Below are 25,085 nucleotides of genomic sequence, written 5' to 3'. Positions count from 1 at the left end.
AGGATCTGTTCTTTGCTCTTTCATTCTGAAAACTCATGTCCTTCAGTCCTGAAAGGTTTTATTGAATTACTTGATTTCTTCCCCTCTGCACTGCTCTTCCAATTTTCTTATCTTTCTCTTTGAAGAGCATTTTGCTCTATTTCCCTCAAATCTTCTGTGAGTGTTCCCCCCCTCACTTGTGCTACCTTCTAATTCCCCAAACTCAATTTACCCACCACCCCCTGTTTTTATTGCATCCTATAGAGGCTACATATTTTCTTAACCTCCTAGGAATATTACTGGGAACTTTAAAAAGTGTTCACCCTGCAGTGTCTGTTTCTTCCATATCCCTCTTGCTGATGGTTAGGCCTCTTCCCTTTGTATCATTGTGTTTTCTTGTTTGCTGTCCATGACTTAAAAAGATAAAAAGTGAAAAGGAAGGGAGCTCTGAGTGCGTGGGTCCCTCCCTTGACTTTGAATGTCAGTATGGAGCGATCTGGTGTATTGTTTGTGGAGAACGCTGATGTCAATATCTTTAATCCAGGCACACAGTCCCTTATCTCCCTTTTTAGGTATAGCTCCCAAGCACTTCCTAGAGGTTTTACTCTCTTCAGAAAATTAAACCTCAAAACTTCAGCCTCGGTGGGAAGGGGCAGCTGCCTTCAGACACATGCTGGAGGAAAAAAATCTAGCGATCTACCTGCTTCTCAAGCAGCTTTCACCGAATCCCCCTTCTTTTCAGAAATCCCTCCCCCCCCCCCGCCCCGACACACACACTAGCCTCCTTGAACCCTATTTTTCTGAGGCACCTCTTGCGGCTCCAGAACCGTTCCAGGAGGCAGAATTAGACTACTGTATTTGAGCCGCCATCCTAACTCAGAACGGATGTCTGTAACTTAAAAATCTTTGGGCCATTCCAACCACGTTGCTCTTCCTTCCTTTCCAAGAACCACTACTTCTCCATTCTGGGGGAACCCTCCCCCAGCAGACGCACAAGTTGTGCACAAACAACTAAGAGCTGCAGAGTGTTGGTGGGGACGTAAAAGGTAGAGGTGATATTTACTTGAGTCAACTGGTCACCTGTGACCAGAGGCACTGGCTCACCTTTCACAGCGGCCTTCCTACTACACGCATCCCAGGCACCCAGCCATGGCTAACGCCCCGCCCCGTCCCGCCCTTTCCCCCCCGGGAGCACCGCCCACCCCGCCTGAACCAACGCTGCAGGCCCCGCCCCTCTGGCCTGGCCCGAGGAACCCACTAGGGCGGGTGACCCACCAGCATGTCCAGAGCGTCGCTCAGACTCCCGCGCCTCCTAGGCCGCCCGTGGAGCAGCGCCCCTGGGGTCGTTCCGCTGCTGCTGCTGCTACTGCTGCTGCCGCTGCTGCGGCCGCTCGGGGCCGGGGCCGACTGTCCGTGCCAGGATCCAGCGCTGTGCCAACCCATCCGCAACCGCCCCAACTTCGAGGTAGGCGCCTCTCGCCTGCCCCTCGGGGTCTGGTCCTCCGATCTCAAAGAGACGTTAGAGGCGAACTGAGCCCTAAAAAGAGGTGGTGCGGGTGCTGAAACCAATTTGACTACTTACGTGCCCAGGACTTTTCTAGTTCTGGATTTCCTTCATCTTTTAAATAAGGAAACTCGAGCTCAGGGAGATTGAGTAATTCCTCCCACGTCTCACAGCAAGTATTCAAACCCAGATCTGAATCCAAACACAAGCTTTTTTCATTATCCGGCTGTGTCGCTTGCAGAGCTTGCAAGCAAGGAGCTAGGATAATGAGACATTTGCTACACAGCAAGACACCGTGGTTTTCAAGAGAATGAGGATTCAACCCTAGCCAGTTTGGCCCAGTGGACAGATCATCGGCCTGCGGACCAAGGGTCCTGGTTCAGGTCTGGCCAAGGGCAAGTACCTTGGTTGCAGGCTTCTCCCCAGCCCAGGGCGCGTGCAGGAGGCAACCGATCAATGTGTGTTTCTCTCACTTAGATGTTCTCTCTCTTTCCCTCTCTTCCACTCTCCCTAAAAATCAATGGAAAAATATCCATTGAGGATTAACAAGAGCGAAGGAGAGAGGGAGAGGGGCGGGGGCGTAGGGGGGAAGGGAATATGAGGGTTCAGTTTGAATCTCTGCACTCCATCAGTGCATTGGAGAGCAGAATGTTTTACTTACTTTTCTTTCCTCTACCCACCACCCCTTTCCTTTAGGCACCTCAAAACCCACCCAAGGAGGGAGGTAAAACTAGGTCTTTCAGTGAATTTTCCTTCTACTCACCTAACAATTTGAAAGGCCTTTGACAATTTTAATCAAACTGCTTCAGAGGCAACATGAAAACAACCTGATTGCCTATAGTTTGATGACTGCACAGGGAATTGGACATCAGAGAGGTGGAAAGGCTTAGTCCCGAGAGCATTGTTTGGTAATGAAGGGGCCGTTACCAGTTCTTAGTCAGGTTAAGTTTGAGGCTGTGACAGCTCAATGCCAATAAAAACAAACATGTATACATTGTTTAGGAGAAAAAATAAAAGTGGTGAAAGTGTTACTGATGGAGAACATGCCTGGTATGGAAACCTATCATCTGAAAGACTTACTGTAGCAACAATACCTCTTAGCAGGTTAGACAGTGTCTGTGAGCATTTGGAAAACCAATTATGCAAGCAAGTTAAAATTGTGTTCATTTGTATGTTCACGTTTAATGGTCTTTTTCTCTACTGATCTTTTCTATGTTTTTCAAACCCCAAGACTAGACTACATAGCTTTTTTCTCCTTGCATTTTCAATTGGTTCATCCAGCTATTTTTTAAGGATTTCTATTATATCACAAGCCCTCAGTATTTTTTTTAAAAACAAATTCAATTTTAATTATCAATTAAAGTAAGGGATAAGTTTTGTGATGGAAATATGAATCTAAAAACAATGAGCTGTTTAATTTTATATTTTTTATTTTTTTAAATATGTTTTTATTGATTTCAGAGAGAGGAAGGGAGAGGGCTTTTATTATATAGGATAGGATATCCTTCTCTTCCTCTCTCTTATTTCTGTACTAGAGGCCTGGTGCATGAAAATTCATGCACTGGAGGGGGTGTCCCTCAGCCCAGCCTGCCCCCTCTCACAGTCCGGGAGCCCTCAGGGGCAGGATGTGACCTAGCGATCAGGGGAAGGCAATGCCCCATCACAGCTCTACTGCTGCCACTGCCAGCAGCGCAAGCCTTGGCTGGCCCTGGTTACCTGAGCCTCAGGTGGCCCTGGGCGGCTGGGGGGCTGAGGTGACTGGGGGACTCCAGAGGCAAGCACATGGAGCGGTCGGGCCCACCTGGGGACAGGCCCAGCCTTGTCATGCGCCTGCCCCCCAGGGGGCTGAGGGGACTGGGCACCGCCATCTTGTGTCTGTTGGCGCCATCTTTGAGAGTGTGGCAGTCATTAGCATATTCCCTCCTTATTGGCTGTGGGCGCTGCCATCTTTGCGATGGCGTGAAGGTCAATTAGCATATTCCCTCTTTATTAGATAGGATGCACATCTTAGGCCCCACCCTTGCTTAAAATACTCTAATGGTTTCCCATTGATCTCAGGATAAAATACAAAATCCTCCCTGGTCTCCAAAGCTTTACTTGATCTTGCCACCTTACTAGATCCATCTGATTCCATATACTTACAGGATCTTGTGTTCTAGCCACATTGACTTTCTTTTGGTTCCATAAATTCCAAATTCTCTTGAGGGATTGGGACCTTTGCACTCTTTTCTTTCCTCTGCTGAGAATGCTTTATTTTTGTTCATAGGTATGTCTCCTCCATTCTGTCTAGATCAGTGGTCGGCAAACTCATTAGTCAACAGAGCCAAATATCAACAGTATGACGATTAAAATTTCTTTTGAGAGCCAAATTTTTTAAACTTAAACTTCTTCTAACGCCACTTCTTCAAAATACACTTGCCCAGGCCATGGTATTTTGTGGAAGAGCCACACTCAAGGGGCCAAAGAGCCGCATGTGGCACGTGAGCCGCAGTTTGCCGACCACTGGTCTGATCATTCCCCAGGTTTCAGTCCTCTCCTAAGTGTGTAGTCCTCAGTGAAGTTTTCCTGCCCAAGTAGGGAAGCAGGTCCCTTTATATGCTACCATGGCCCCCTGCATTCCCATGTAGCCCTTACCACAATTGTACTTAGATAAAGGACCTGTTCTTTCTTTTTAACCCCTTTGTCACTAATGCCTAGCAATATGCTCTTCCTATACCTTACTGGATGGAATTCAGTAAGTATTTGCTGAATAAATTAACACCTTATTTGGGATAAAGTAATAGTAATCAGTGAGCCTTCTGTGCTTCTAGAATTATCTGTGGGGTAAAAATACTGGAGAAACATAACATCATCTACTTCAGAATTTAACTTGAGTACTATTCTAAGAAGTCAGGTTCCCCAAAAATCATTCATAGAATTGCAATATCACCTGGCCAGTATGCCTCAGTGGTTGAGCATCGACTTATGAACCAGGAGGTCCTGGTGCAATTCTCAATCAGGGCACATGCCCAAGTTTCGGGATCGATCCCCAGTGGGTGGCATGCAGGAGGCAGCTGATCAGTTATTCTCACCATTGATATGCAGGAGGCAGCTGATCAGTTATTCTCACCATTGATGTTTCTATCTCTCTCTCCTTCTCCCTTCCTATCTGAAACATGTGTGTGTGTGTGTGTGTGTGTGTGTGTGTGTGTATAAAGAAAGAAATGCAGTATCTATGGCTCCACCTACAACAGCCAGAAACTTGAGGGTTATCAACCTCCTTTTTTTCTCTTGCCTTACTCATGCAAATAGTCACAAGGTCCTGTAAATTTTGCTTCCTTAGGATCTTTCAGATCTGTTCATTAATCTCACCTTTGCTGCTCCACAGCATTAGTTGAGGTCACTAACATCTCTTGCCTATATTCTTCCAACAGCTTCCCTATTAGACATTCTGCCTCCAGTTTTAGCCTCTCTTGAATCCATTTCCGCTTCAGCTGAAGGGATTTTCTGAAAATGCATACATAAATGAAGACCTAAAGTATAAATGTGTGACTTCTCCTTTAAACACTTTCCCTCAGTATAAAATACTAATTTCTCAAGAGGGCTTTCAAGGCCTTTTATGACTTAATCCTGCCTGCCACTCTCTGGTTTGTCCCTGCTGTCGCAATCTAAATTCTAGGCGATACATCATCGTTCATCAACAGAACAGTTTCACTTCTCTGCTATTCTAATTCGTCTGATATGAAGGACTTTAAGAAAACTCTAATTTTTTTCCTGAAATGTTTAACTCAATTTTATAACAAGTGTTCTATAGCAAAAATGTGGTTTAAATGTATTAGTTTCTTATTGCCACTATAACAAATTAACACAAACTCTGTGTCTTAAAACAACACTTTTTTCCCCCCAACAGTTCTGGAGGTCAGAAGTAAAACAAACAACCAAAAAAACCCCACAAAACAAAACAAAACAAAAAACCCAAAAAAACAAAAAACAAATTCTAGGTGAGAGCCATACTCAGTATTTAGTTATACAACCACCATGCTCTCTCTGCCTCTAGGCCTTGACTCTTGCTACTATCTCTTCCTAGCTACTTTCCAGGCTGGCAAATTTCCCCTGCCACCGATTATATTGGGACCCTGACCCCCATGTCTTTTTCACTCTTGTACTTTCAGTGCCTAGCATATGTTTGATGTTTAATGTTGGCATGCCACTCTTCTTAGCTTAATTGATGATACTTGCTTATCCCTGTTGTCCTGACAGGTCTTTGTGTTTGATGTTGGTGACAAAACTTGGAAATCTTATGACTGGTCACAGATTACAACTGTGGCACTTTTTGGAAAATATGACTCAGAACTTATGTGCTATGCTCATTCAAAAGGAGCCAGAGTAGTACTGAAAGGTGAGTGCCAGTTTTTACCAGATGTGTCCAGACAATTGGGAAGTTTACGTGCATCATTTGCTATTCCTACTTTCCAAAAAATTCCCTTTTCATGTTCATAGTCCACAATTTCTGCTTCTACTTTGAGAATTATTTTACTAATTACTCATAATAGTTACTTTGGAGATGAATGAGTAATAACTTCTTATTATTTTGGTATATTATTTATTCATTTGGAAGACTTAAATTGGGAGCTTAGAGTTCCAAAATAATGAGATGTTTAAAGGACATTTTGATCTCTTTGGAATGGGGTTGTGAAGTAATTGTCATTAAACTGTGAAAAGCATATATGAACAAAATGTGTGTATTGATTTCACAGGAGATGTGTCCTTAAAGGATATCATTAATCCTCATTTCAGAACATCCTGGATAGCTCAACAAGTTAATTTGGCCAAAACACAATATATGGATGGAATTAATATAGACATAGAGCAAGAAGTTAATTATTTATCACCTGAATATGATGCCTTAACTGCTTTAGTCAAAGAAACTACAGAGTCTTTCCATCGTGAAATAGAGGGATCACAGGTAAAAATTCCTTTGATGTTTTTTGGAAATCCCTAAATTTCCTTATCAAGATGTATTCATGAAGGTATAATTAATAGAATCCGTTTTATAGTAATTGAGTAGAAAAAAGTTCAGCACTTATATCCTAGGAAATATTCTGGAACTTTGGAGGTTTTATTTAAAAAGTTTTACAGAATTTTAAGATGTTAAGTCTGTTCTCTATGTACATCAAGATACAACATGGGCCCTAACCGGTTTGGCCCAATGGATAGAGCATCGGCCTGTGGACTGAAGGGTCCCAGGTTCAATTCTGGTCAAGGGCATGTACCTCAGTTGCAGGCACATTCCCAGTAGAGTGTGTGCAGGAGGCAGCTGATCAATGTTTCTCTCTCATCGATGTTTCTAGCTCTCTATCCCTCTCCCTTCCTCTCTTTAAAAAAATCAATAAAATATATATATTTTTAAAAAGATACAACATGGATATTTTAACCTTGCAGCAGGTCTAGAAATATTAGCCAGGCAAAGGGATCAGAAAGAATCAGGAAGGGCTAAGTTGTTTAGGCCCTGCTTTCTCCGGTGCAGGACACAGATAGCTCTTGCCTTAGCGTAGAGGTACTTCAGCTGCTCCACCGACTGAATTACTTTGTAAAACATCCAAGGCCCATTAAGGCTCAAAGGACTGACTCCATAGAATCAGAGTTATGACAAAAGGCAGAGTGCTTCCCCTCTGTCATAATGAGTGTGATTAGAGCAGATCATAGCACAGGGCATCTTGCCAGGCAATGTATGGGTAACAAAGGATAATGTGGCCCCAGATTAGTAATTCTAAAACCTAGTCATAAACACACACACACACACACACACACACATACACACACTGGAACTCACTCCCAGGGATTACTATTCACACAGTTTAAGTGAGCCCAGAGTCCATATTTTTTACGAGTTTCATAGGTGATTATGGTTAAGAACTACTAGGCTAGGAGATTCTAGACCAAATGAAGACATAGGAAACTCCTGAATTTTCCACCTGAAATGGACACATGAAATGTACAGCTGCAAAGGGAACAATTTCCTCAGAAATCCAGGACCTAACTGAGTGCCTACACATCTGGCAACTGAGAAAATAACATTGAAATGATTAGGAAAGGGGGAGACACACTCTTGCCATAAACCCCACTCCTGACACAGCACCATTTAATAGCGAGGGAACCCCCAACTACAGCTTCTCTCTGAGGAAGGAAGGGTTTGGAATGCACCAATTTTTAAGGCTCCCACCTGAGGGGTGGCCCCCCAAGCCTAGCTCTGAAAGCCAGAGGATGGTAGCTGACAAAGAAGAGGTTCCCAAGGCACTTGAGCACTTGTAATGGGTGTTTTCCCCCTCCTCCCCCATAGGGCTCAGCTCAGAAAGAGCAGGCAAAAAAACAACAATGTATCTCCTAGTCTTTTTCTGGGTTTGACTGCATAAAGTTGCTGCCAGAGGCTCTGACTTCTAATTAGCACACATCTAGGTAGTGACTGCAACCCTCCCCAGACTCCAAACAAAATAACAAGATCAAACATTATAAAAAGACTTTAATGAAAGTGAGGTAAGTGATTTACTCCATAGTGAATTCAAAATAATAGTCATAACATGGCTCACTGAATCAGGAGAGCAATGTCTAAACAAAATGAGAATTTCAACAAAGAGATAGAAAATATTAAAAAGTACTAAACAGAAATCATAGAAATGAAGAATAACAATAACGGAACTGAAAGATTCATCAGAAGGGTTCAATAAAAAACTGTATCAAGCAGAAGAAAGGATTGATAAACCTAAAGGTAGAGAATTTCATCTAATTAGAGCAGTGAAAAGAAAAAAGGATGAAAAAGACTGCAGGTAGCTTAAGGAACTTATGAGACACATCAAATGGACCAATATATGTTATAAATATTTATGCATCCAACATTGGAGCACCCAGATATATCAAACAAATGCTAACATATTTGAAGGAAGCAATAGACAGCAATCTATAATAATAAAAGTGTAATATGCTACTTAGACCAGATGTCCTTCCGGACGACCTTCTGGACAAAGCCTGGGGCAGCGAGGGAAGCCCGGGTCCCGGGTGCCAGAGGGAAGCCGGTGCTGACAGCTGAGGGAAGGAAGGCCTACTCTTGCACAAATTTTGTGCATTGGGCCTCTAGTACTACAATAATAGGGGACTTCTATACTCCAATTTAAGCAGTGGATATGTTGTCAGTGAGAAAAAGACTCTTTCATGGGATCTTGAGAAAAGCATTTCAAGGATCCACACACAAGAAATTGTGATGTGGCATGGTTTATTTGTGGTGCAATATTAAAAGAGTTCTCCTCCTGGCTTCCCAATGTCTAATCTCCCTTCATCCCACCATTGAAAAAGTCCAACCATGTCTTCAGCAGGGCCAAAATAAAAGGCAAATGCCCAGAGTTCCTGTTTCATAATCCTTAGGAGCCTGCATAGTCTGCCTCAGGCCAGGTGGCCACTAGACCTGCTTGGTCATTTGTATCCAGGCGGGGGAGAACAAGAATGAAGGACTTGTATGCATGCATATAAGCCTAACCAGTGGTCATGGACAACAGGGGGGTGGGGGCATGCGTGGGGAGGGGTTTGGGATGGGAATGGGGGGATGAGGACAAATACGTAATAACTTAATCAATAAAGAAATAAAAAAAATTTTTTTAAAAAAGAATGAATGGGACAAGTGCAGGTCACTGAGGGAGAGAGAGAGCTTCTTTGTTCACCTGAAATTGTGTATTCTTAGGCTTGGGAGGAACCAGAAACTTATTCAAAATAACCAATTAGCCTGGCTGGTGTGGTTCAGTGGTTGAGCATCGACCTATGAACCAGGAGGTCCCAGTTGATTCTGGGTCAGGGCACATGCCTGGGTTGTGGGCTTAATACCAAGTGTGGGGCATGCAGGAGGCAGCCAAACAATGATTCTCTCTCATCATTGATGTTTCTAACTCTCTCTCCCTTTTCCGTTCTGAAATCAATAAAAATATATTTAAGAAACAAACAAAATTACCAATTAGCTTCCCAAACTTTCTCGGGCTTGTATTGGGGTCCACGCCTAGTCAATGATCTTTTTCCCAGATTAGACTGACAGGCTTCTGTGGTCGAACACCTCCCACTGTGCCATTTTTATTTTATTGCCCACGTGTTTACTTCCCCTTTGTTCTATCCCTTCCCCCAGTGATCTTTGGGCAATGGACTGGTGGTTCCTGGCGGGGAGTGTGAAGCTATAGCTTCCTGGTGAAGCAAACAGGCCTCTGCTTCCCAGCTGAATATGCTCAACAATGTCTCCCCCACTGCTTCCTTTCCCATCAATATTTAGCTAGCTCTAGTAACAGATAGATTATGCAGACAGATAATCACTAGGGAGACTTCAATAACTACATGTTACAGCAGCAATTTCCAGCCCTTTTCATTTCATGGCACACATAACTAACTACTAAAACTCTGTAGCACACCAAAAAATATATTTTTGCCAATCTGACAGAAAAATAGGTATAATTTTGATTGATTTATAAAAAAAATTATAGTAATTACCTACCCTTTTTGCTCCAAAGTGACTTAAAAAAATATATATAAGGATTTGTATATATTTGTATATAAGGATTTCTGGTACCAAGAATTATCCAATCAGACGCAACCTTATATGGGACATGACCAATAAGATGCAGCTGTATTATATGACCTATATATTTATAGTTCAAGACAGGGCATTCATGCTGGAAGGCTATTGTTGTGTTGGCTGTTGTCATTTTTTTATTTGGCAATCTAGGGGAAAAGAGGTCAGTGCCCCTGACTAAATAAATCATCAGGTATTGCATGTTTTAAAAATTCTTGCAGTACACTGGTTAAAAATAACTGTATTAGAGGACAGTGACCTAACAGACATACACAGAACATTCCATCCAACAGCAACAAAATACACATCTTCTCAAGAGCACATGGAACATTTTCCAGGAGAGAGCATATGTTAAGCCACAAAACACATCTTAATAATGTTTAGAGGACTGAAATTATATCAAGTATCTTTTCTGACCACAATGGTATGAAACTAGAAATCAATCATAAGAATGTTAGAAATGCTTGTCAACGTTGTTGCGGAAATGAGACAAACCCACGAAAGTGGATAGGCAAGGCAAATTTACTTCTGCACAGTAGGGTGCAATACACCAGCAACGTGAAGGGCAGGTACACACAATGATGATTCTGCTCTCCTTTTATTCCTTCCCTGAGGAGTTACTGCGTCCTACCCGGATTGGCTGAAAGACGTGGCTTCACATTCTAGCTTGAATGTCTAATCTGAGAAAAGCAGCGCAATGAGGAAGGAGATGGAATGTCTGTTGGGGAATGGGACAAACTATTTCTTCTTCAGGAATGTTTGCCAGTCTGGTTACTTATTAAATTGTTAACTACCTGCCAGGAGATGAGGGGAGTTAATATCTAAATTATAACCTTGATAGAAAAGACTTCTTTATGCTTACAAGAAGAAAACTGGAAAACTCACAAATATGTACAAATTAAACAGTATGCTACTGAACAACCAATGGTCAAAGAAGAAATCAAAATTGAAATAAAAGTATCTTGAGACAAATGAAAGAGAATATAACATGCTAAAACTCATGGGATGAAGCAAAAGCAATTCTAAGAGGGAAGTTTAAACTGATAAATGCCTACATTAAGAAGAAAGCCCTCTAATAAACAACCCAACTTAACACTTCAAGGAAACTAGAACAAGGACAAATGAAGCTCAAAGTTAGCAGAAGAAGGAAATAACAATTATCAGAGTGGAAATAAATGAAATGGACTATAAAGACAATAGAAAAAATTAATGAAACTAAAAGCTGAGGTGTTCTGAAAGATAAAATTGACAAATTTTTAGTTAGACTAAAAAAAAGTAATGAAAATTAGTAATGAAGAGCTATTACAACTGATAAAACAGACATTCTAAGGATCATAAGAAACTACTATGAACAATTATATACCAACAAATTAGATAACTTAGAAGAAATGGATAAATTCCAATAAACATACAACCTTGTTACTTATTGGTAGGAATGTAAACTGGTACAACCACCACAAAAATTAGTTTCTCAAGAAATTAAATAGAACTAGTATATAAAAAGACAACAAAGTCACTCTCTCAAAGAAATAGCTGTACTCCCATGTTTATTGCAACATTATTCATAAGAGCAAAGATGAAAATAGCTTAAATGTCAACAGATGAATGGATAAGAAAATATGATGAGAGAGAGAGAGAAAGAGAGAAGAGAGAGAAAGAAATATCCAGATTTAAAAAAGAAGGAAAGCCTTAGCCAGGTACCTCAGTTGGTTGGAGCATCCTCCAGATGCACCGGGGTTGCAGGTTGGGTCCCCCATCAGGGTGCATTTGAGAATCAACCAATGAATGCATAGATGGTGGAATAGCAAGTTGATGTTTCTCCTTCTCAAAAAGAAAAAAAGGAAAAAGGAAGGAAATATTGCCATTAGTGACATTACTTGAATAACCTGAATGGAATTCTGCTCAGGGAATATGCCAGACAGATAAAGGCAATTACTGCATGGTATCATTTAGGTGTGGAATCTTAAAGAAACAATTTGAACTCAGAAACAGAGAGTAGGTGGTTGCCAGGGGCTGGGAGGAATAAGGAGAGTCTGGTAAAAAGATATAAACTTCCAATTATAAGGTGAATAAAGTCTGGGGATTACTACCGTATATAACATGTTGACTATAGTTGATAATGCCATCTTCTATATAATAAAAGCCTAAGCGACCATTACGGTGGAATGACCAGAATGACCAGTCACTATGATGTGCACAGACCACCAGGGGGCAGACGCTCAACGCAGGAGCTGCCCCCTAGTGGTCAGTGCGCTCCCACTAGGGGAGCGCCACTCAGCCAGAAGCTGGGGTCATGGCTGGCGAGTGCAGCGGTGGTGGTGGGAGCCTCTCCCGTCTCCCCAGCAGTGCTAACGAGTAGCGAGCCACGCGGTAAGGAGCAGCAAGCAGGTGGGTGGTAAGGAGTAAGGGGTCCTGGACTGTGAGAGGGATGTCTGACTGCCAGGGAGTGGGCCTAAGCTGGCAGGCAGACTCCCCCGAGGGCTCCCGGACTCTGAGAGGGCACAGGCCTGCCTGAGGATCCCCCACTCCAGTGCACAAATTTTGTGCACCAGGCCTCTAGTATTGTATAAATGAAAGTTGCTTATAAAGTGGAACTTAAATGTTATCATCAATAAAAAAAAAGTAAATATGTGAGATGATGGATGTGTTAGTTACTTGATAGTTGAATACTTTTGATAATATATATGCATATCAAATCATCATGTTGTACACTAAATATATTACAATGTTATTTGTCAATTATACCTCAACAAAACTAAAAAGAATATTAGGCCTAGACCAGCCGTGGGCAAACTACGGCCCGCGGGCCAGATCCGGCCCGTTCACCTGTTCTATCCGGCCTGCGGAGCCAAAAGAGCAGAGGGTTCTCTTGCTCTCCCCTCCGCTCCTTTACTTTGAATTTATATTAGTTCACACAAACACTCCATCCATGCTTTTGTTCCGGCCCTCCGGTCCAGTTTAAGAACCCATTGTGGCCCTCGAGTCAAAAAGTTTGCCCACCCCTGGCCTAGACAGTGCGTTTTTGAAGACAGGGACCAGCTCCTTTAAACAGGTCTAACACAATGTTTAAAAATGCCCTGACTGGTTTGGCTCATTGGATAGAACGTCAGCCTGCGGACTGAAGGGTCCCAGGTTCGATTCTGGTCAAGGGCATGTACCTTGGTTGTGGGCACATCCCCAGGAGGGGGCGTGCAGGAGGCAGCTGATCAATGATTCTCTCTCATTGATATTTCTAACTCTCCCTCTCCCTTCCTCTCTGTAAAAAATCAACAAAATATATTTAAAAAAATTGTTTATCAAGTGAATGAATGATACCTGCCTTTCAAATTTTTAAAATATAGTTAACTAGAAAATATTTATGTTTTATATATAGTATGTAAAATATATTTTATGTAAGTAATATTAACCAATAATTCTAAACCTATCTCAGAATCACCTGGGAATACTTGTTAAAAATATCCCCAGTGATTGATTCAGTAGATCTAGGATAGAGCCTAGGAACTATATTTTAATCAAGTTGTGCAAGGTGATCCTGGTACATTTGGTCAACAGACATTTGAGAATTATTGAGAAATTAATAAATGATATAAGGATTGATCTATGTGGAAATGAGCTTTTCAGATTAGTACATGTTAGACCGAGAATAGCAAATATCTGGTATGCAGGCCACCAGATTCCTCTCCTCACATACTTTGTTATCAAAGACTTAACCCTCATTTTTTTTTTATGGTTTCATTTACTTTAATAGTCAGGTGTTGGTTTTTTAAGTGTTTTTTTTGTAATCTTCACCCAGGGATATGTTTTTCCTCTGATTTTTAGACAGAGTGGAAGGGAGGGAGGAAGTACATGCCCTTGACTGGGAATCGAACCCCTAACGCAGTGGTTGGCAAACTCATTAGTCAACAGAGCAGCAAACCGCGGCTCGCGAGCTGCAGTTTGCCAACCACTGCCCTAACCCTTTGGTCCAAGGGCCAATGCTCTAACCACTGAAAAAAACTGGCCAGGGCTCCCCACATTCTTTACATTGCTTTTATTGATAAACTAGAGGCCCGGTGCATGAAATTTGTGCACCTTGAGGGGGGGGTGGGGAGCAGTCCCCCAGCCTGGCCTGTGCCCTGTCACAGTGCGGGAGCCCCACGATTAATCGCCCCAAAGAAGTAGGCCCCATCCACCCATCTGGGGCTCCTTGATGGATTGCCCCACAGAGGTAGGCTGGAGCCAAGGGTGCTGCCTCTGCGCCGTGTGGAGCCTGGAGGTGGGACCCCCAGGATGGCCTTGCTGTGTGGAGCCAGGAGATGGCGGGACCCCCAGGCAGGCCTCACCACACAGAGCTGGGGGACCACCAGGCAGGCCTCACCACGTGGAGCCAGGAGACCCCCAGACAGGCCTCACCTCATGGAGGCGGGACTCCCAGGCAGGCTCTGTGCCGTGCACGCAGTGTCAAGCCCAGCCCCGCCCACCTGCGTGCGCGCACTGTGCACACAGCCATCTTGTGATGGCGTAAGGGCATCATGGCGTGACCACTACTTAGGCTTTTATCAGTAAGAACTAGAATTGGTGAGTGAAAAAATTAACCTATTTGCTAGTACTGATTAAGCTATAGTGAGAGGTCAAGGAGGAAGAGATTGAACAGCAGGACTATTTCCATGTTTGAGGGGCAAGTAGAACAATTTGGGCTTCTATGTCAAATTCATGTTAGGTAGATTAGTGGAAAGTACAGTTGCCAAGATAGACCAGATTGTGGAAGGTCAAGAATATCAGACTTAAAAGTATGCATTTTATTCTGTAAGTAACAGGTTAAATGTGTAGAAAGTGCTTAGAGAAGAATATTGTATAGCAGTATGTAAAATTTCTAGAGGAGAAAAGGAGACCAGTAAGGACTAACCCAATCCTATCTAATAAAAAAGTAATATGCAAATTGACCGTACCTCCACTACACTCACAAGCCGTGCCCACCAGCCAATCAGGAGTGAGTATGCAAATTAACCCAACCAAGGTGGCTGCAGCCACAGAGCGAGCAGGAGGATTGGGTTTCCCTGGTAATGGAGGAAGCCAAGCTTTCCGCACACCCTGGCCTGCCTAGGCCTCCACTCAAGGCTACAAAGTTTCAATTATAGAAGATAAATAAATCCCAACAAAAAAGGCTGCAGCCAAGGAGCAAGCAGGAGGCTTGGCTCCGCTCAAGGCTACAAAGTTTCAATTATAGAAGATAAATAAATCCCAGATACCAGGGCCTCCACTTGGGCCGCTGGGGGCGTGGCCAGCCTGCAAACCACCACAGGCTCCTCGCCCAGGCCACCCCATGCCCCAAGGGAACCCCCACCCTGATCTGGAACACCCTTCAGGGCAAACCAGCTGACCCCCACCTGTGCACCAGCCTCTATCCTATCTAATAAAAGAGTAATTAGCAAATTCACCATCACTCCAACACACAAAATTGCTGCCTCCATGTGGACACAAGATAGCCGCCACAAGATGGCCAGCAGGGGAGGGCAGTTGGGAGGGACCAGGTCTGTAAGGGAGGGCAGTTGGGGGCAATCAAGCCTGCAGGGGAGGGCAGTTAGGGGTGACCAAGCTGGCAGAGGAGGGAAGTTGGGGGCGACAGGGCCTGCAGGGAAGGGCAGTTGGGGGGAACCCAGGCCTGCAGGGGAGAGCTGTTGGGGAGGACCAGGCCTGCAGGGGAGGGCAGTTAGGAGTGACCAGGCCTGCAGGGGAGGGCAGTTAGGGGTGACCAGGCCTGCAGAGGAGGGCAGTTAGGGGCAAACAGGCTGGCAGGGTAGCAGTTAGGCATCAATCAGGCTGGCAGGGGAGTGGTTAGGGGGTGATCAGGCTGGCAGGCAGAAGCGGTTGGGGCAATCAGGTAGGTGAGTATTTGGGAGCCAGCAGTCCTGGATTGTGAGAGGGATGTCTGGCTGTCCATTTAGGCCTGATCCTACCAGGAGAGGGTGCAGGCTGGGTTGAGGGACACCCCTCCCGTGCACAAATTTTGTGCACCAGGCCTCTAGTAATATAATAATAGGATTTATGGTTTGGATTGGGATGATGGCATAACCCTAACACTCAGCAAGTGTTCAACAAATATTTATTGATTTAATTAATGGAAAGAAAGTGGCTAAAGAATTATGAGAAGGAAAGGAAAATGTGAAATTAGCAATGGGGTGTGGGGAAGAAGCATCAGAAAGGCTCTTAAAATGGTGACCTGAAAAGGGAGAGAAGAGAGAGAGAGAGAGAGAGAGAGAGAGAGAGAGAGAGAGAGAGAGAGAGAGAGAGAGACTAAAATAGAATCTGGAAGGAGAAATGTGTTTTTGGGGAAATATGAGATTTAAGATTACAGAATTTTGGTCTGAGAATTAAAGAGCTAGAAATGTTCCTGAAGAGTTATTTCTACATCCTTATATTTATAGGTAGGAACACAGATTTAGATGTTTTAAGTTACACAGACCTAGTTATACAGAGACAACACTAGAACCAAAGTCTTTTGATTTGTCTAAAATATTAATATTGCCTTCTCAAAAATATGAGGTTAACTATGAAATCCAGGTGAAAATACTATTAATGTTTAGGGGAGAGGTAAGGACTTACAAAATGGATTTGAAATATATTTACAATAGTATAGCTCCCATTTTATAATAGGAAGCAGCAATAAAGCAGGGTCCAAGAAGTAAAATTTTGCCTTATAACATATAAGATTTTTCTTTGTTGTTGTTTTTTTGTAGAGCTTCCTTTAGTGTTAATATCCAGAGAATTATTGCAAGAACTTTGAGAAAGTCTTAAAAATAGTAATAGTAGAATAAATTGGCCAAAGTGTAAAAATTTTAACTAAAGTATCTCAATCATTTGTAATAATTAATCAGTAAGCTTACTGAGAGCCTAAATAAGAACTTTTAATGAAACCTTAGAATATTTGCACACATATAAGGCTAATTAATACTTGGTTAAGGCAAACAGACTTGTTGTAGAAGATTGGCTCACCATTCAAAATGAAAGATAATTTATCACTCAAGTTTTATTGGAATATTTCCATAAAATTGGACCATTTAAGTGATTTATTCATTTCTAGTTGGTTATCTACACCTGTAGCTATAAAACACCACCATTCTTTAACTGTATTGTTGGAACAAACCCATCATAATAATGTAATTGTAAATCAGGGGCTCCTATTTCCAGGCCAGTCAGCTTGTACCAACATATGACTGACCAATTTATCCTGCATAATTTTTAAAAATATATTTGTATTGATTTCAGAGAGGAAGGGAGAGGGAGAGAGATAGAAACATCAATGATGAGAGAGAATCATTGATCGGCTGCCTCCTACAAGCCCCACACTGGGGATCGAGCCCGAAACCTGGGTATGTGTCCTGACTGGGAATCGAACCCTGACCTCCTGGTTCATAGGTCAATGCTCAATCACTGAGCCATACCAGTCAGGCAGCCTGGGTAATTTTTAAAAAACTTTTGTATTTGAATTATTTTAGTGTGCTGCTTTTATTTTCCCACCACACCCTACTGTCATTATACCTTTTGCTTCCCCACCACATCCTACTGTCATTATACCTGTTTCTTTCAATCTGTTGAGTTTCCAATCTAACCTTTGAAGACATTTGAGTTTAAAACTCCCCTTCTACACAGTTCACTGCTCCTGAAATTGTATATGTTCAAATAAGTCTGGTTGCAAATATAGGTCCATTATCCAAATAAGTGTCCAAAATATTGTCCAAATATATGTCTGGATCAATCCATGTAAGCAGAAAAATATATGTTTCTTAGAACTTTTCTAGTTCCATATGTGTCAAACCCTACATTCATATATGAAAGCAGTTCTGTTTTCTTGGATAGTATTAGATGAGAATATGTAATCAACAAAACATCTAACATAATATGCATATTTGATCCTGTTACATAAAATGGTTTGCGTTTCTCCACAGGTAACCTTTGATGTAGCTTGGTCTCCAAAGTGCATAGACAGAAGGTGCTATAATTATACTGGAATTGCAGATGCTTGTGACTTTCTCTTTGTGATGTCTTACGATGAACAAAGTCAGGTCTGGTCAGAATGTATTGCAGCAGCCAATGCTCCCTATAATCAGACAATAACTGGTAAGGCACACCAAATAATCATTTACTGCTAATATTAATTCCATAACCTCAAACACTAAGTCTTATTTTAGTATTTCTAAGGCATCTGTATACCTTTTCCATGCTTTCTTGAAACATGAGAAACATTTAATTTGGAGAGCTTTAAAGTTTACAAAAAATTTTAAAGTTTTCATTTAATTCTTCTAAAAATCTTCTAAATAAGTATGTTATTTATTAATCATCTATTGCACGTGAGATGAAGGGTGTTATCTTGATTGCACAGCTATGAAGTATTACATAGTTGAAACTCAAGCGTTTTAACTTCAAGTCAACACACTTCTCTCAAAATTACATAAATAAATATTTTTTAATCTAGAACTTGGCAAGAAATTTTTTGTTGAAATAACCAATGTTAAATAATTTAATAGCAAAGATAGTTATGATGTGAATACCTTCTACACATGATTGATAGGATTGGCTTTATCTCATTTGACATTTACTATTAGTACATGCTGTATTACAAGTTACATACATACCTAGGAGATATTATAGGTTTGGTTCTAGACCACAGCAATAAAGTGAGTATCGCAATAAAGGAAGTCATAATTATTTGTGGGTGGAGAGTCTGTCATCAGGTTTCCAAATAAGCAACATCATTGAAGTACAACAAGGAGGGTATGTCTGTATAGCATCACAATTAAGAGTATGTCTGACCGGTCATTCATATGATAGGGCCTTTGCATTATCCTTTCCAAAGTTTGGATTGGTTTTTATCCCATCAACCAATTGAATCAAAGGTTGCTTACTATCTTATGGACTCAAGTGATTTTTTTCTCAGATAGTTGACACTAATTTGTTGATTGGTTATTAAGTAAAAAATTACTTCTTTTTCATATAGAGGTAAAACTTTAGAACCTGGCCCCATTTTAGCATGTCCTAGTTGTTTGGACAGATAATTAACAATTTGACAAATAATTTAATTCTGTTATAATTAAAAAGTAATTATTTAATCTAATCTTCCTAAACTGTGTTTCATGGAAGAGATGATAACTATGCTCTATCAATAAAAGTTTCATAATCATGATGAACAAGAATACATCCAGAGACAAATGGCAGGGGAGGGGTGGTTAGAGAGCAACCAAAGGTCTTGTATGATGCATATTAGCAAAACCAAATGGACACAGACACTGGGGCTGTGGGGGCTTGCCCCGGGTGGGAATGGCTGGGGGGGTGGGGCGGTGTCAAGTGGGAAAAACGGAGACATATGTAAAATTTTAGATAATAAAGAAAAAAGTTTCATAATCAAATATGTTTCAGAAATGATGCATAACCCACCCCTTTCTTGGCTATTGAATGGTATACCATAACTTCAAAGGTTAAGAAAAGTAGCAAATTTACTTAACATTATACATAGTCTTAGAACTTCTCTTGGTGGAAAAACACATTTTGCAGCATTGGGCAGAAAGGAATCCATAGTACAGTATTAGTATTTTGCAGAAGTGTACCTGTTTTACAAACTTAGATGCTGCAAGGCTTGTATAAATATATTAGTAGACATATGAAGGGGAAAATATGCTTTTTCTGTCCCTATTTGATTAGCATATGATGACTACATCAAGATGGGCATTAACCCTAAGAAACTCGTAATGGGTCTTCCCTGGTATGGTTATGATTATACCTGCCTGACTCTATCAGAGGTAAGAACAGCTCATTTCTTACGTATTTTTTTTCTCTTTCTTTAGTATTTTTAGACCTTGCTGTAATATATAATATATAATACTCTATTTAGAATATACCAACTATTCTATATATAGAGTATATAAACTTTAGGATTTCTGAAATATAGTTTGAGACTAAAAAAGGAAAGGGTTTATTTTTAAATATTCAATCCCATGAATGTTTCTGAATGTTCTATATTTTCATTTAATAATGAAATTTAATTTTCATACTGTATAGTCGGTGTATCTATATAGTATACATTTTTTTCTAATAAATAGTTTTCAGTATATTTTCTTATTTAACTCTTAACATATACTTAAGTGATAATTTCTAACATGCACAGTTTTGCATTTCTAGGACCATGTTTGTACCATTGCAAAAGTCCCTTTCCGGGGAGCGCCATGTAGTGATGCTGCAGGACGTCAGATGCCCTATAAAATAATTATGAAGCAAGTAAAGAGTTCTCTTTCTGGAATCCTATGGGATGAAAATCAGAAGTCTCCATATTATAACTATAAAGTAAGACTTTTCACAAGTTATGGGCATTTATTTCTATTAGTTTTTGTAATTGCATATTTTCATAATTATCAGTTTTCTTTTAGGTACAACATATTGACTGCTGTTTATAGTAGTAAACTTGTTTTTGAATCTGTTTAATCAGGAACTTTACTTCCCTGATGAGCAATTCAAGTTATGGTCACAGTGGCCACTTGTCATTGTAGGTGGTGTAATAAAAACATGCATATCACAAACAGGATTTCCTGAATAGTTGACAAATATGTATGAAGACTGTGGTTTCTAATAAGCTTTGGGAAGAAATAGGCTGAAAACCTCCTTTTCAAAGTAGATAGAGACTCTGATGAGACTCCTATGCAGGAAGGAATGAGGCTGAGAACAAGAGATGCCATCATGGACTTTACAATTGAAAATGGTATCATTTCAAATTTATTTCACAATTCAGTCAAACTATGTGATATGAGACCAAGGAAAAACAATGTTAAAATTAGAAACTAAAAATATTACAGAGATTTGAAGAAATGGAGTGAATGATAAGCAATTCTGTCAGGTAGTGTTTGATAAACAGGAATTGCCATACCAAAGAGGCAAAGAAAAGTTATATTTTTCATAATTTACCTTTAGCATCATAACTTTTCATACCTCAAAAATCTAAGTACTAGCTTTGACTTCACTTTGGATTATTACTGTAAAAGGAGCCCTAAAAGGATATGATATAAGTTAATTCCAATAAGAATACCTATTTTTAACTAATGGTCTGGTAATCTTTTATAAAAAATGGTTGCAAACACACATATTTAACAAATTATAATGGATTTATATCTATACATGCCTATATATTGATTATGTAGAAAACTTTATTGTAGTTTTCTAAACTTTAGAGTCTAGTGTGCATACCTAGTAATTAAGCTATGGCATACTGTAACCTTGCCTTTGCCAAATAGTATTTATAGAACCCTGTTCTAGGAACTGTTAATATTTCACACACACACACACACACCACATGGCCAAATAAATTTGGAAAACAATGCATACAGTATGTCCCTCCTGGAGATTTAAAATGTACATTATAAGAAAGGATTTGAGAAGTGCTGCAGTACATACGTCATTTTTTTTAAACATAGAACCTTGTTTCCAACACTCTTAGGAACATGCAGGGGGAAGAGTGTTTCAAGGATATGTCTTGTAAAGACTGCATGTAACTAATTATACATAATTTAGAAATATGTAATACAGAATAATAGTTGATGCTGTGATGTAGTGTTTTTGAATCCCTGACTTACTTTTTCTGTAATGAATAAGAAGACACATTCTTTAAGGTCTTAAAATTCAGAATACATTCTGATGAGCCTTGAAAACCATTCATTCCATGGCACTTTAGACAACAATCTAGTCATACTGCTTTTGTTCCTCTTTTTGTTGATTGTAAAATTAGCAGCAACCAAAATCAAGTTTCTGATGTGACTGAAGAGAATCATTCTGCCTTCTTATGCTGTCTCAGCAATAGCAGCTTCATCTTGGTACTCAATATTCTTAAAGGCATTTATGCCTGAACCATGCATATATCACTCCTATATGTACTCAGTTTTTCATCCTTTGATTCTTCACTATTTTGAGGCATTTGAAATTTCTTAACAGTGTCAAAAAGGCTCAAAGTACTAGCTAAAATGATGGCAAATTCAAAGGTATTTGTATTTGCTCCTAAATCTTCACAAATAAATATTTCTATATTTAGGTACAAGTTCTTCAAGTTGTCTTTTAATTGTGAATTACAATTGTTACTAGATCTAAATATCTGAAAGTACAGAATATAAGATATAGTATAAGATATGCTTGTATGTAATGAGTCTATTATACTTCAATATGCTATAGCTTATTTATTTACCAGTGACTGTTGTCCTTCAAAGAAGTTATTTTAGGAGACTATTCTAATTGCAGTGGTGCTATCATTAAAAAAAAAAAAAAAAAAATGTTAACGGCATTAGTTGAGAACTGCCTTTAAAATTTTTCCAAGATGTATATAAAATCAGTAAATTATTTTTAACCACAGGTCATTCTATTTTTACCTCCTATTTCCCCCCTTCCTCTACCCTTTTGCCTAGATCTGCTCTTTTTCTCTTTCCTTTATCCAATAAATGATATACCTTCTAAGAGAGAAAGACTGTCAGTGCTAGATAGAGACAGGTGTTATGGGGAGGACTTTACAGGGTAGAAGGTGAGCAAAAGACCACTTTCTAGTTTATGGTTTTCATCAGCTGTGTGCATAAGGCACCCATGGAGTCCAGACCTGACAGGCTCTTAGATCAATTTGGTAAGACTTAGAAGTTACTTTCCTTGTCTATTGCCATTCCTCTTGATTTAACTAATGCATCATAAACAAAAGCATCTGTTAAGGTCCTAACTAGGCACATTTCTAGAAACTGTAGGGAATATAAAAAAGTGTATAAGCTGGTATCAGAGAACCACAGCAGCGATCTTCTTAGCCTTGGCTGAATATCACAATTACCTAATGGAACACAGAACACAAAACAAACAAATACATATCAGAGCACTAGCCCTGGAAGGTTTTAATTCAGTCAAACAAATTAACTGGAATCTGTACTTTCAAAAACTCCACAAATGACTCAGATATACATATTGGTTGATAATCATCAATCAGATCAGGGCAAAGAAGGAATCTTAGGGCATGAGAACACCTTAAATGGAAGCTATTAGGAGGCCTATTTGTGTAATCTCTGCCGTTGTAAAAATGCCACAAGCAATGATATCTACCAAGTATCACATATAGAGCCATGCAATCATAGAGCCGGAAGGTGCTGTGCCCTTACATTTTTATTATTTCATTGTATACTTTTTGAATCCTTGAAATTTAGAAATGTTTTCCCTTATTGTACTGAATACTTAAAATTTCCACTTTCATTTGTTTGTATAGGATTCTGCTGGCCGTTTTCATCAAGTGTGGTATGATAACCCAAAGAGCATTTCTTTAAAGACAGCATATATACAAACCTGGGGCTTACGGGGCATTGGCATGTGGAATGCAAACTGTCTTGACTACTCTGGAGATGCTGTAGCCAAACAGCAAACGGAAGAAATGTGGGAAGCCTTAAAACCAAAGCTGTGAACATCTTTTGTCAAACTACTAAGATTTTGAAAAAGATCTGTACAAACAGATCTAGTTTCTTGAAAAGATGAAAATTTATACATTTTTGTCATATGACTGTATATGTTACTTATTAGTATATTAAAAAAACAGATAAAGAATAAAGTGATGCTTTGTTTGTATATAGAACTATAGCTAGATGATTATGTAGATAATAGGTATAGATATATCTTCAGTGTCCAGAAACATAAAGGTAAGAAACAACTGTACTTACTATCCTATATAATAAAGAGGTAATATGCAAATTGACCCTCATGCCCTCACACAAGATGGCAGCCCCAACTGGTCACAAGATGGCCACCACAAGATGGCCAGCATGGGGGGGGGGCAGTTGTGGGTGATCAGGCCAGCAGGGGAGGGCAATTGGGGGCGACTGGGCCAGCAAGGGTGAGCAGTTAGGGGTGACTGGGTCGGCAGGGGAGGGCAGTTGAGGGGGACCAGGCCTGCAGGGGAGGGCAGTTGGGGGGGACCAGGCCTGCAGGAGAGGGCAGTTAGGGGCAATTGGGCTGGCAGGGGAGCAGTTAGGTGTTGATCAGGCTGGTAGGGGAGTGGTTAGGGGTGATCAGTCTGGCAGGCAGAAGCGGTTAGGGGCAATCAGGCAGGCAGGCAGGCGAGTGGTTGGGGACCAGCAGTCCTGGATTGTGAGAGGGATGTCTGCCAGTCAGACATCCTACGAGGGGTCCCAGACTGGCAAGGGTGCAGGCTGGGCTGAGGGACACCTCCCCCACCAGTGCATGAATTTCATGCACGGGGCCTCTAGTATTAAATATTCCTCTATAAGATGTTTTAATACTATAATTAAGAACACTTGCTTTCAGAATTTTTATGCTAAAATTTCCCCCTAATATTAAAATATATGCTTACAAATAAATGCTAGTTTTTAAATATGTATAATTTGAAGTGGAAATGTTTACTTAGAAGAGATTTTTTTAAAGCCTCGTCTAGTTTAGGCTAGTTTCCTCTATACTTGTTTTTTTCAATAAATCTAAACTTAAATCCTGCAATTCACTCTCTTGTTTAGGTTCATTAAACTGTTAGAAATAATTTTCCTGCTCCCTGACTCCATATAGTACTCATGTCCTCTGAGGCTTATGAATTAAACTCAAACTTCCAGGAGGAAAAAGTATATATGTGAAGGATTAAAATACTAAAAAAATATAATAAGATAATTTAGTAATATTTTAAATTAGACCTACCTATTATTTTCCAACTAAATTTTTAATGTGGCTATTTCTGGTATTTTATATTAGGAAAAACTTGCTCGTGAACCTGATTCTATCCATTGTTATTTACAATTATAATTGTAATTTTAATGTTCTAATTATTAAAATTCCTCCATTATGGACATCTATACTTTGTTTCTTGGCTAGTTTTCTTTTCATGGATAGATTTTCCTTTTTCTTTATCTGCATTTTAATGATCTAAAGACATTGTTTTCTCAAGTAGTTTTTTTTTTCCTAAAAGAGAAATATTTTTAAAAGCTTGTCTTTTTAAAAAATATTTTTATTGATTTTTAGAGAGAGTGGGAGGGAGAGAGAGACAGAAACATC

General features: G+C 40.3%; 1 protein-coding gene across 1 annotated transcript; it reads left to right on the top strand.

Moving 5' to 3' along the window:
• Positions 1-1,216: 1,216 nt before the first annotated feature.
• On the top strand, positions 1,217-24,886 carry CTBS (chitobiase). Its single transcript, XM_080657753.1, has 7 exons — positions 1,217-1,444; positions 5,723-5,861; positions 6,220-6,428; positions 17,987-18,158; positions 19,737-19,834; positions 20,214-20,375; positions 23,305-24,886. Exons 1-7 carry the CDS (start codon positions 1,259-1,261, stop codon positions 23,494-23,496), a joined length of 1,158 nt encoding a protein of 385 aa, XP_080513879.1. The 5' UTR covers positions 1,217-1,258; the 3' UTR covers positions 23,497-24,886.
• Positions 24,887-25,085: the final 199 nt, after the last annotated feature.

This window comes from Plecotus auritus (genome assembly GCF_963455305.1).
Source record: "Plecotus auritus genome assembly, chromosome: 2".
Classification (NCBI taxonomy): Eukaryota; Metazoa; Chordata; class Mammalia; order Chiroptera; family Vespertilionidae; genus Plecotus; species Plecotus auritus.
The sequence above is the reverse complement of the archived record's forward strand: the minus strand, read 5'-3'. Positions and strand labels throughout refer to the sequence as shown.

Excerpts from the sequence above, each read along its gene's own strand:
- CTBS (XM_080657753.1), top strand. The coding sequence starts at position 1,259 with ATGTCCAGAGCGTCGCTCAGACTCCCGCGCCTCCTAGGCCGCCCGTGG. Across the intron at positions 5,862-6,219 it reads AGCCAGAGTAGTACTGAAAG|GAGATGTGTCCTTAAAGGAT; the intron begins GTGAGTGCCAGT and ends TTGATTTCACAG. Across the intron at positions 6,429-17,986 it reads GTGAAATAGAGGGATCACAG|GTAACCTTTGATGTAGCTTG; the intron begins GTAAAAATTCCT and ends GTTTCTCCACAG.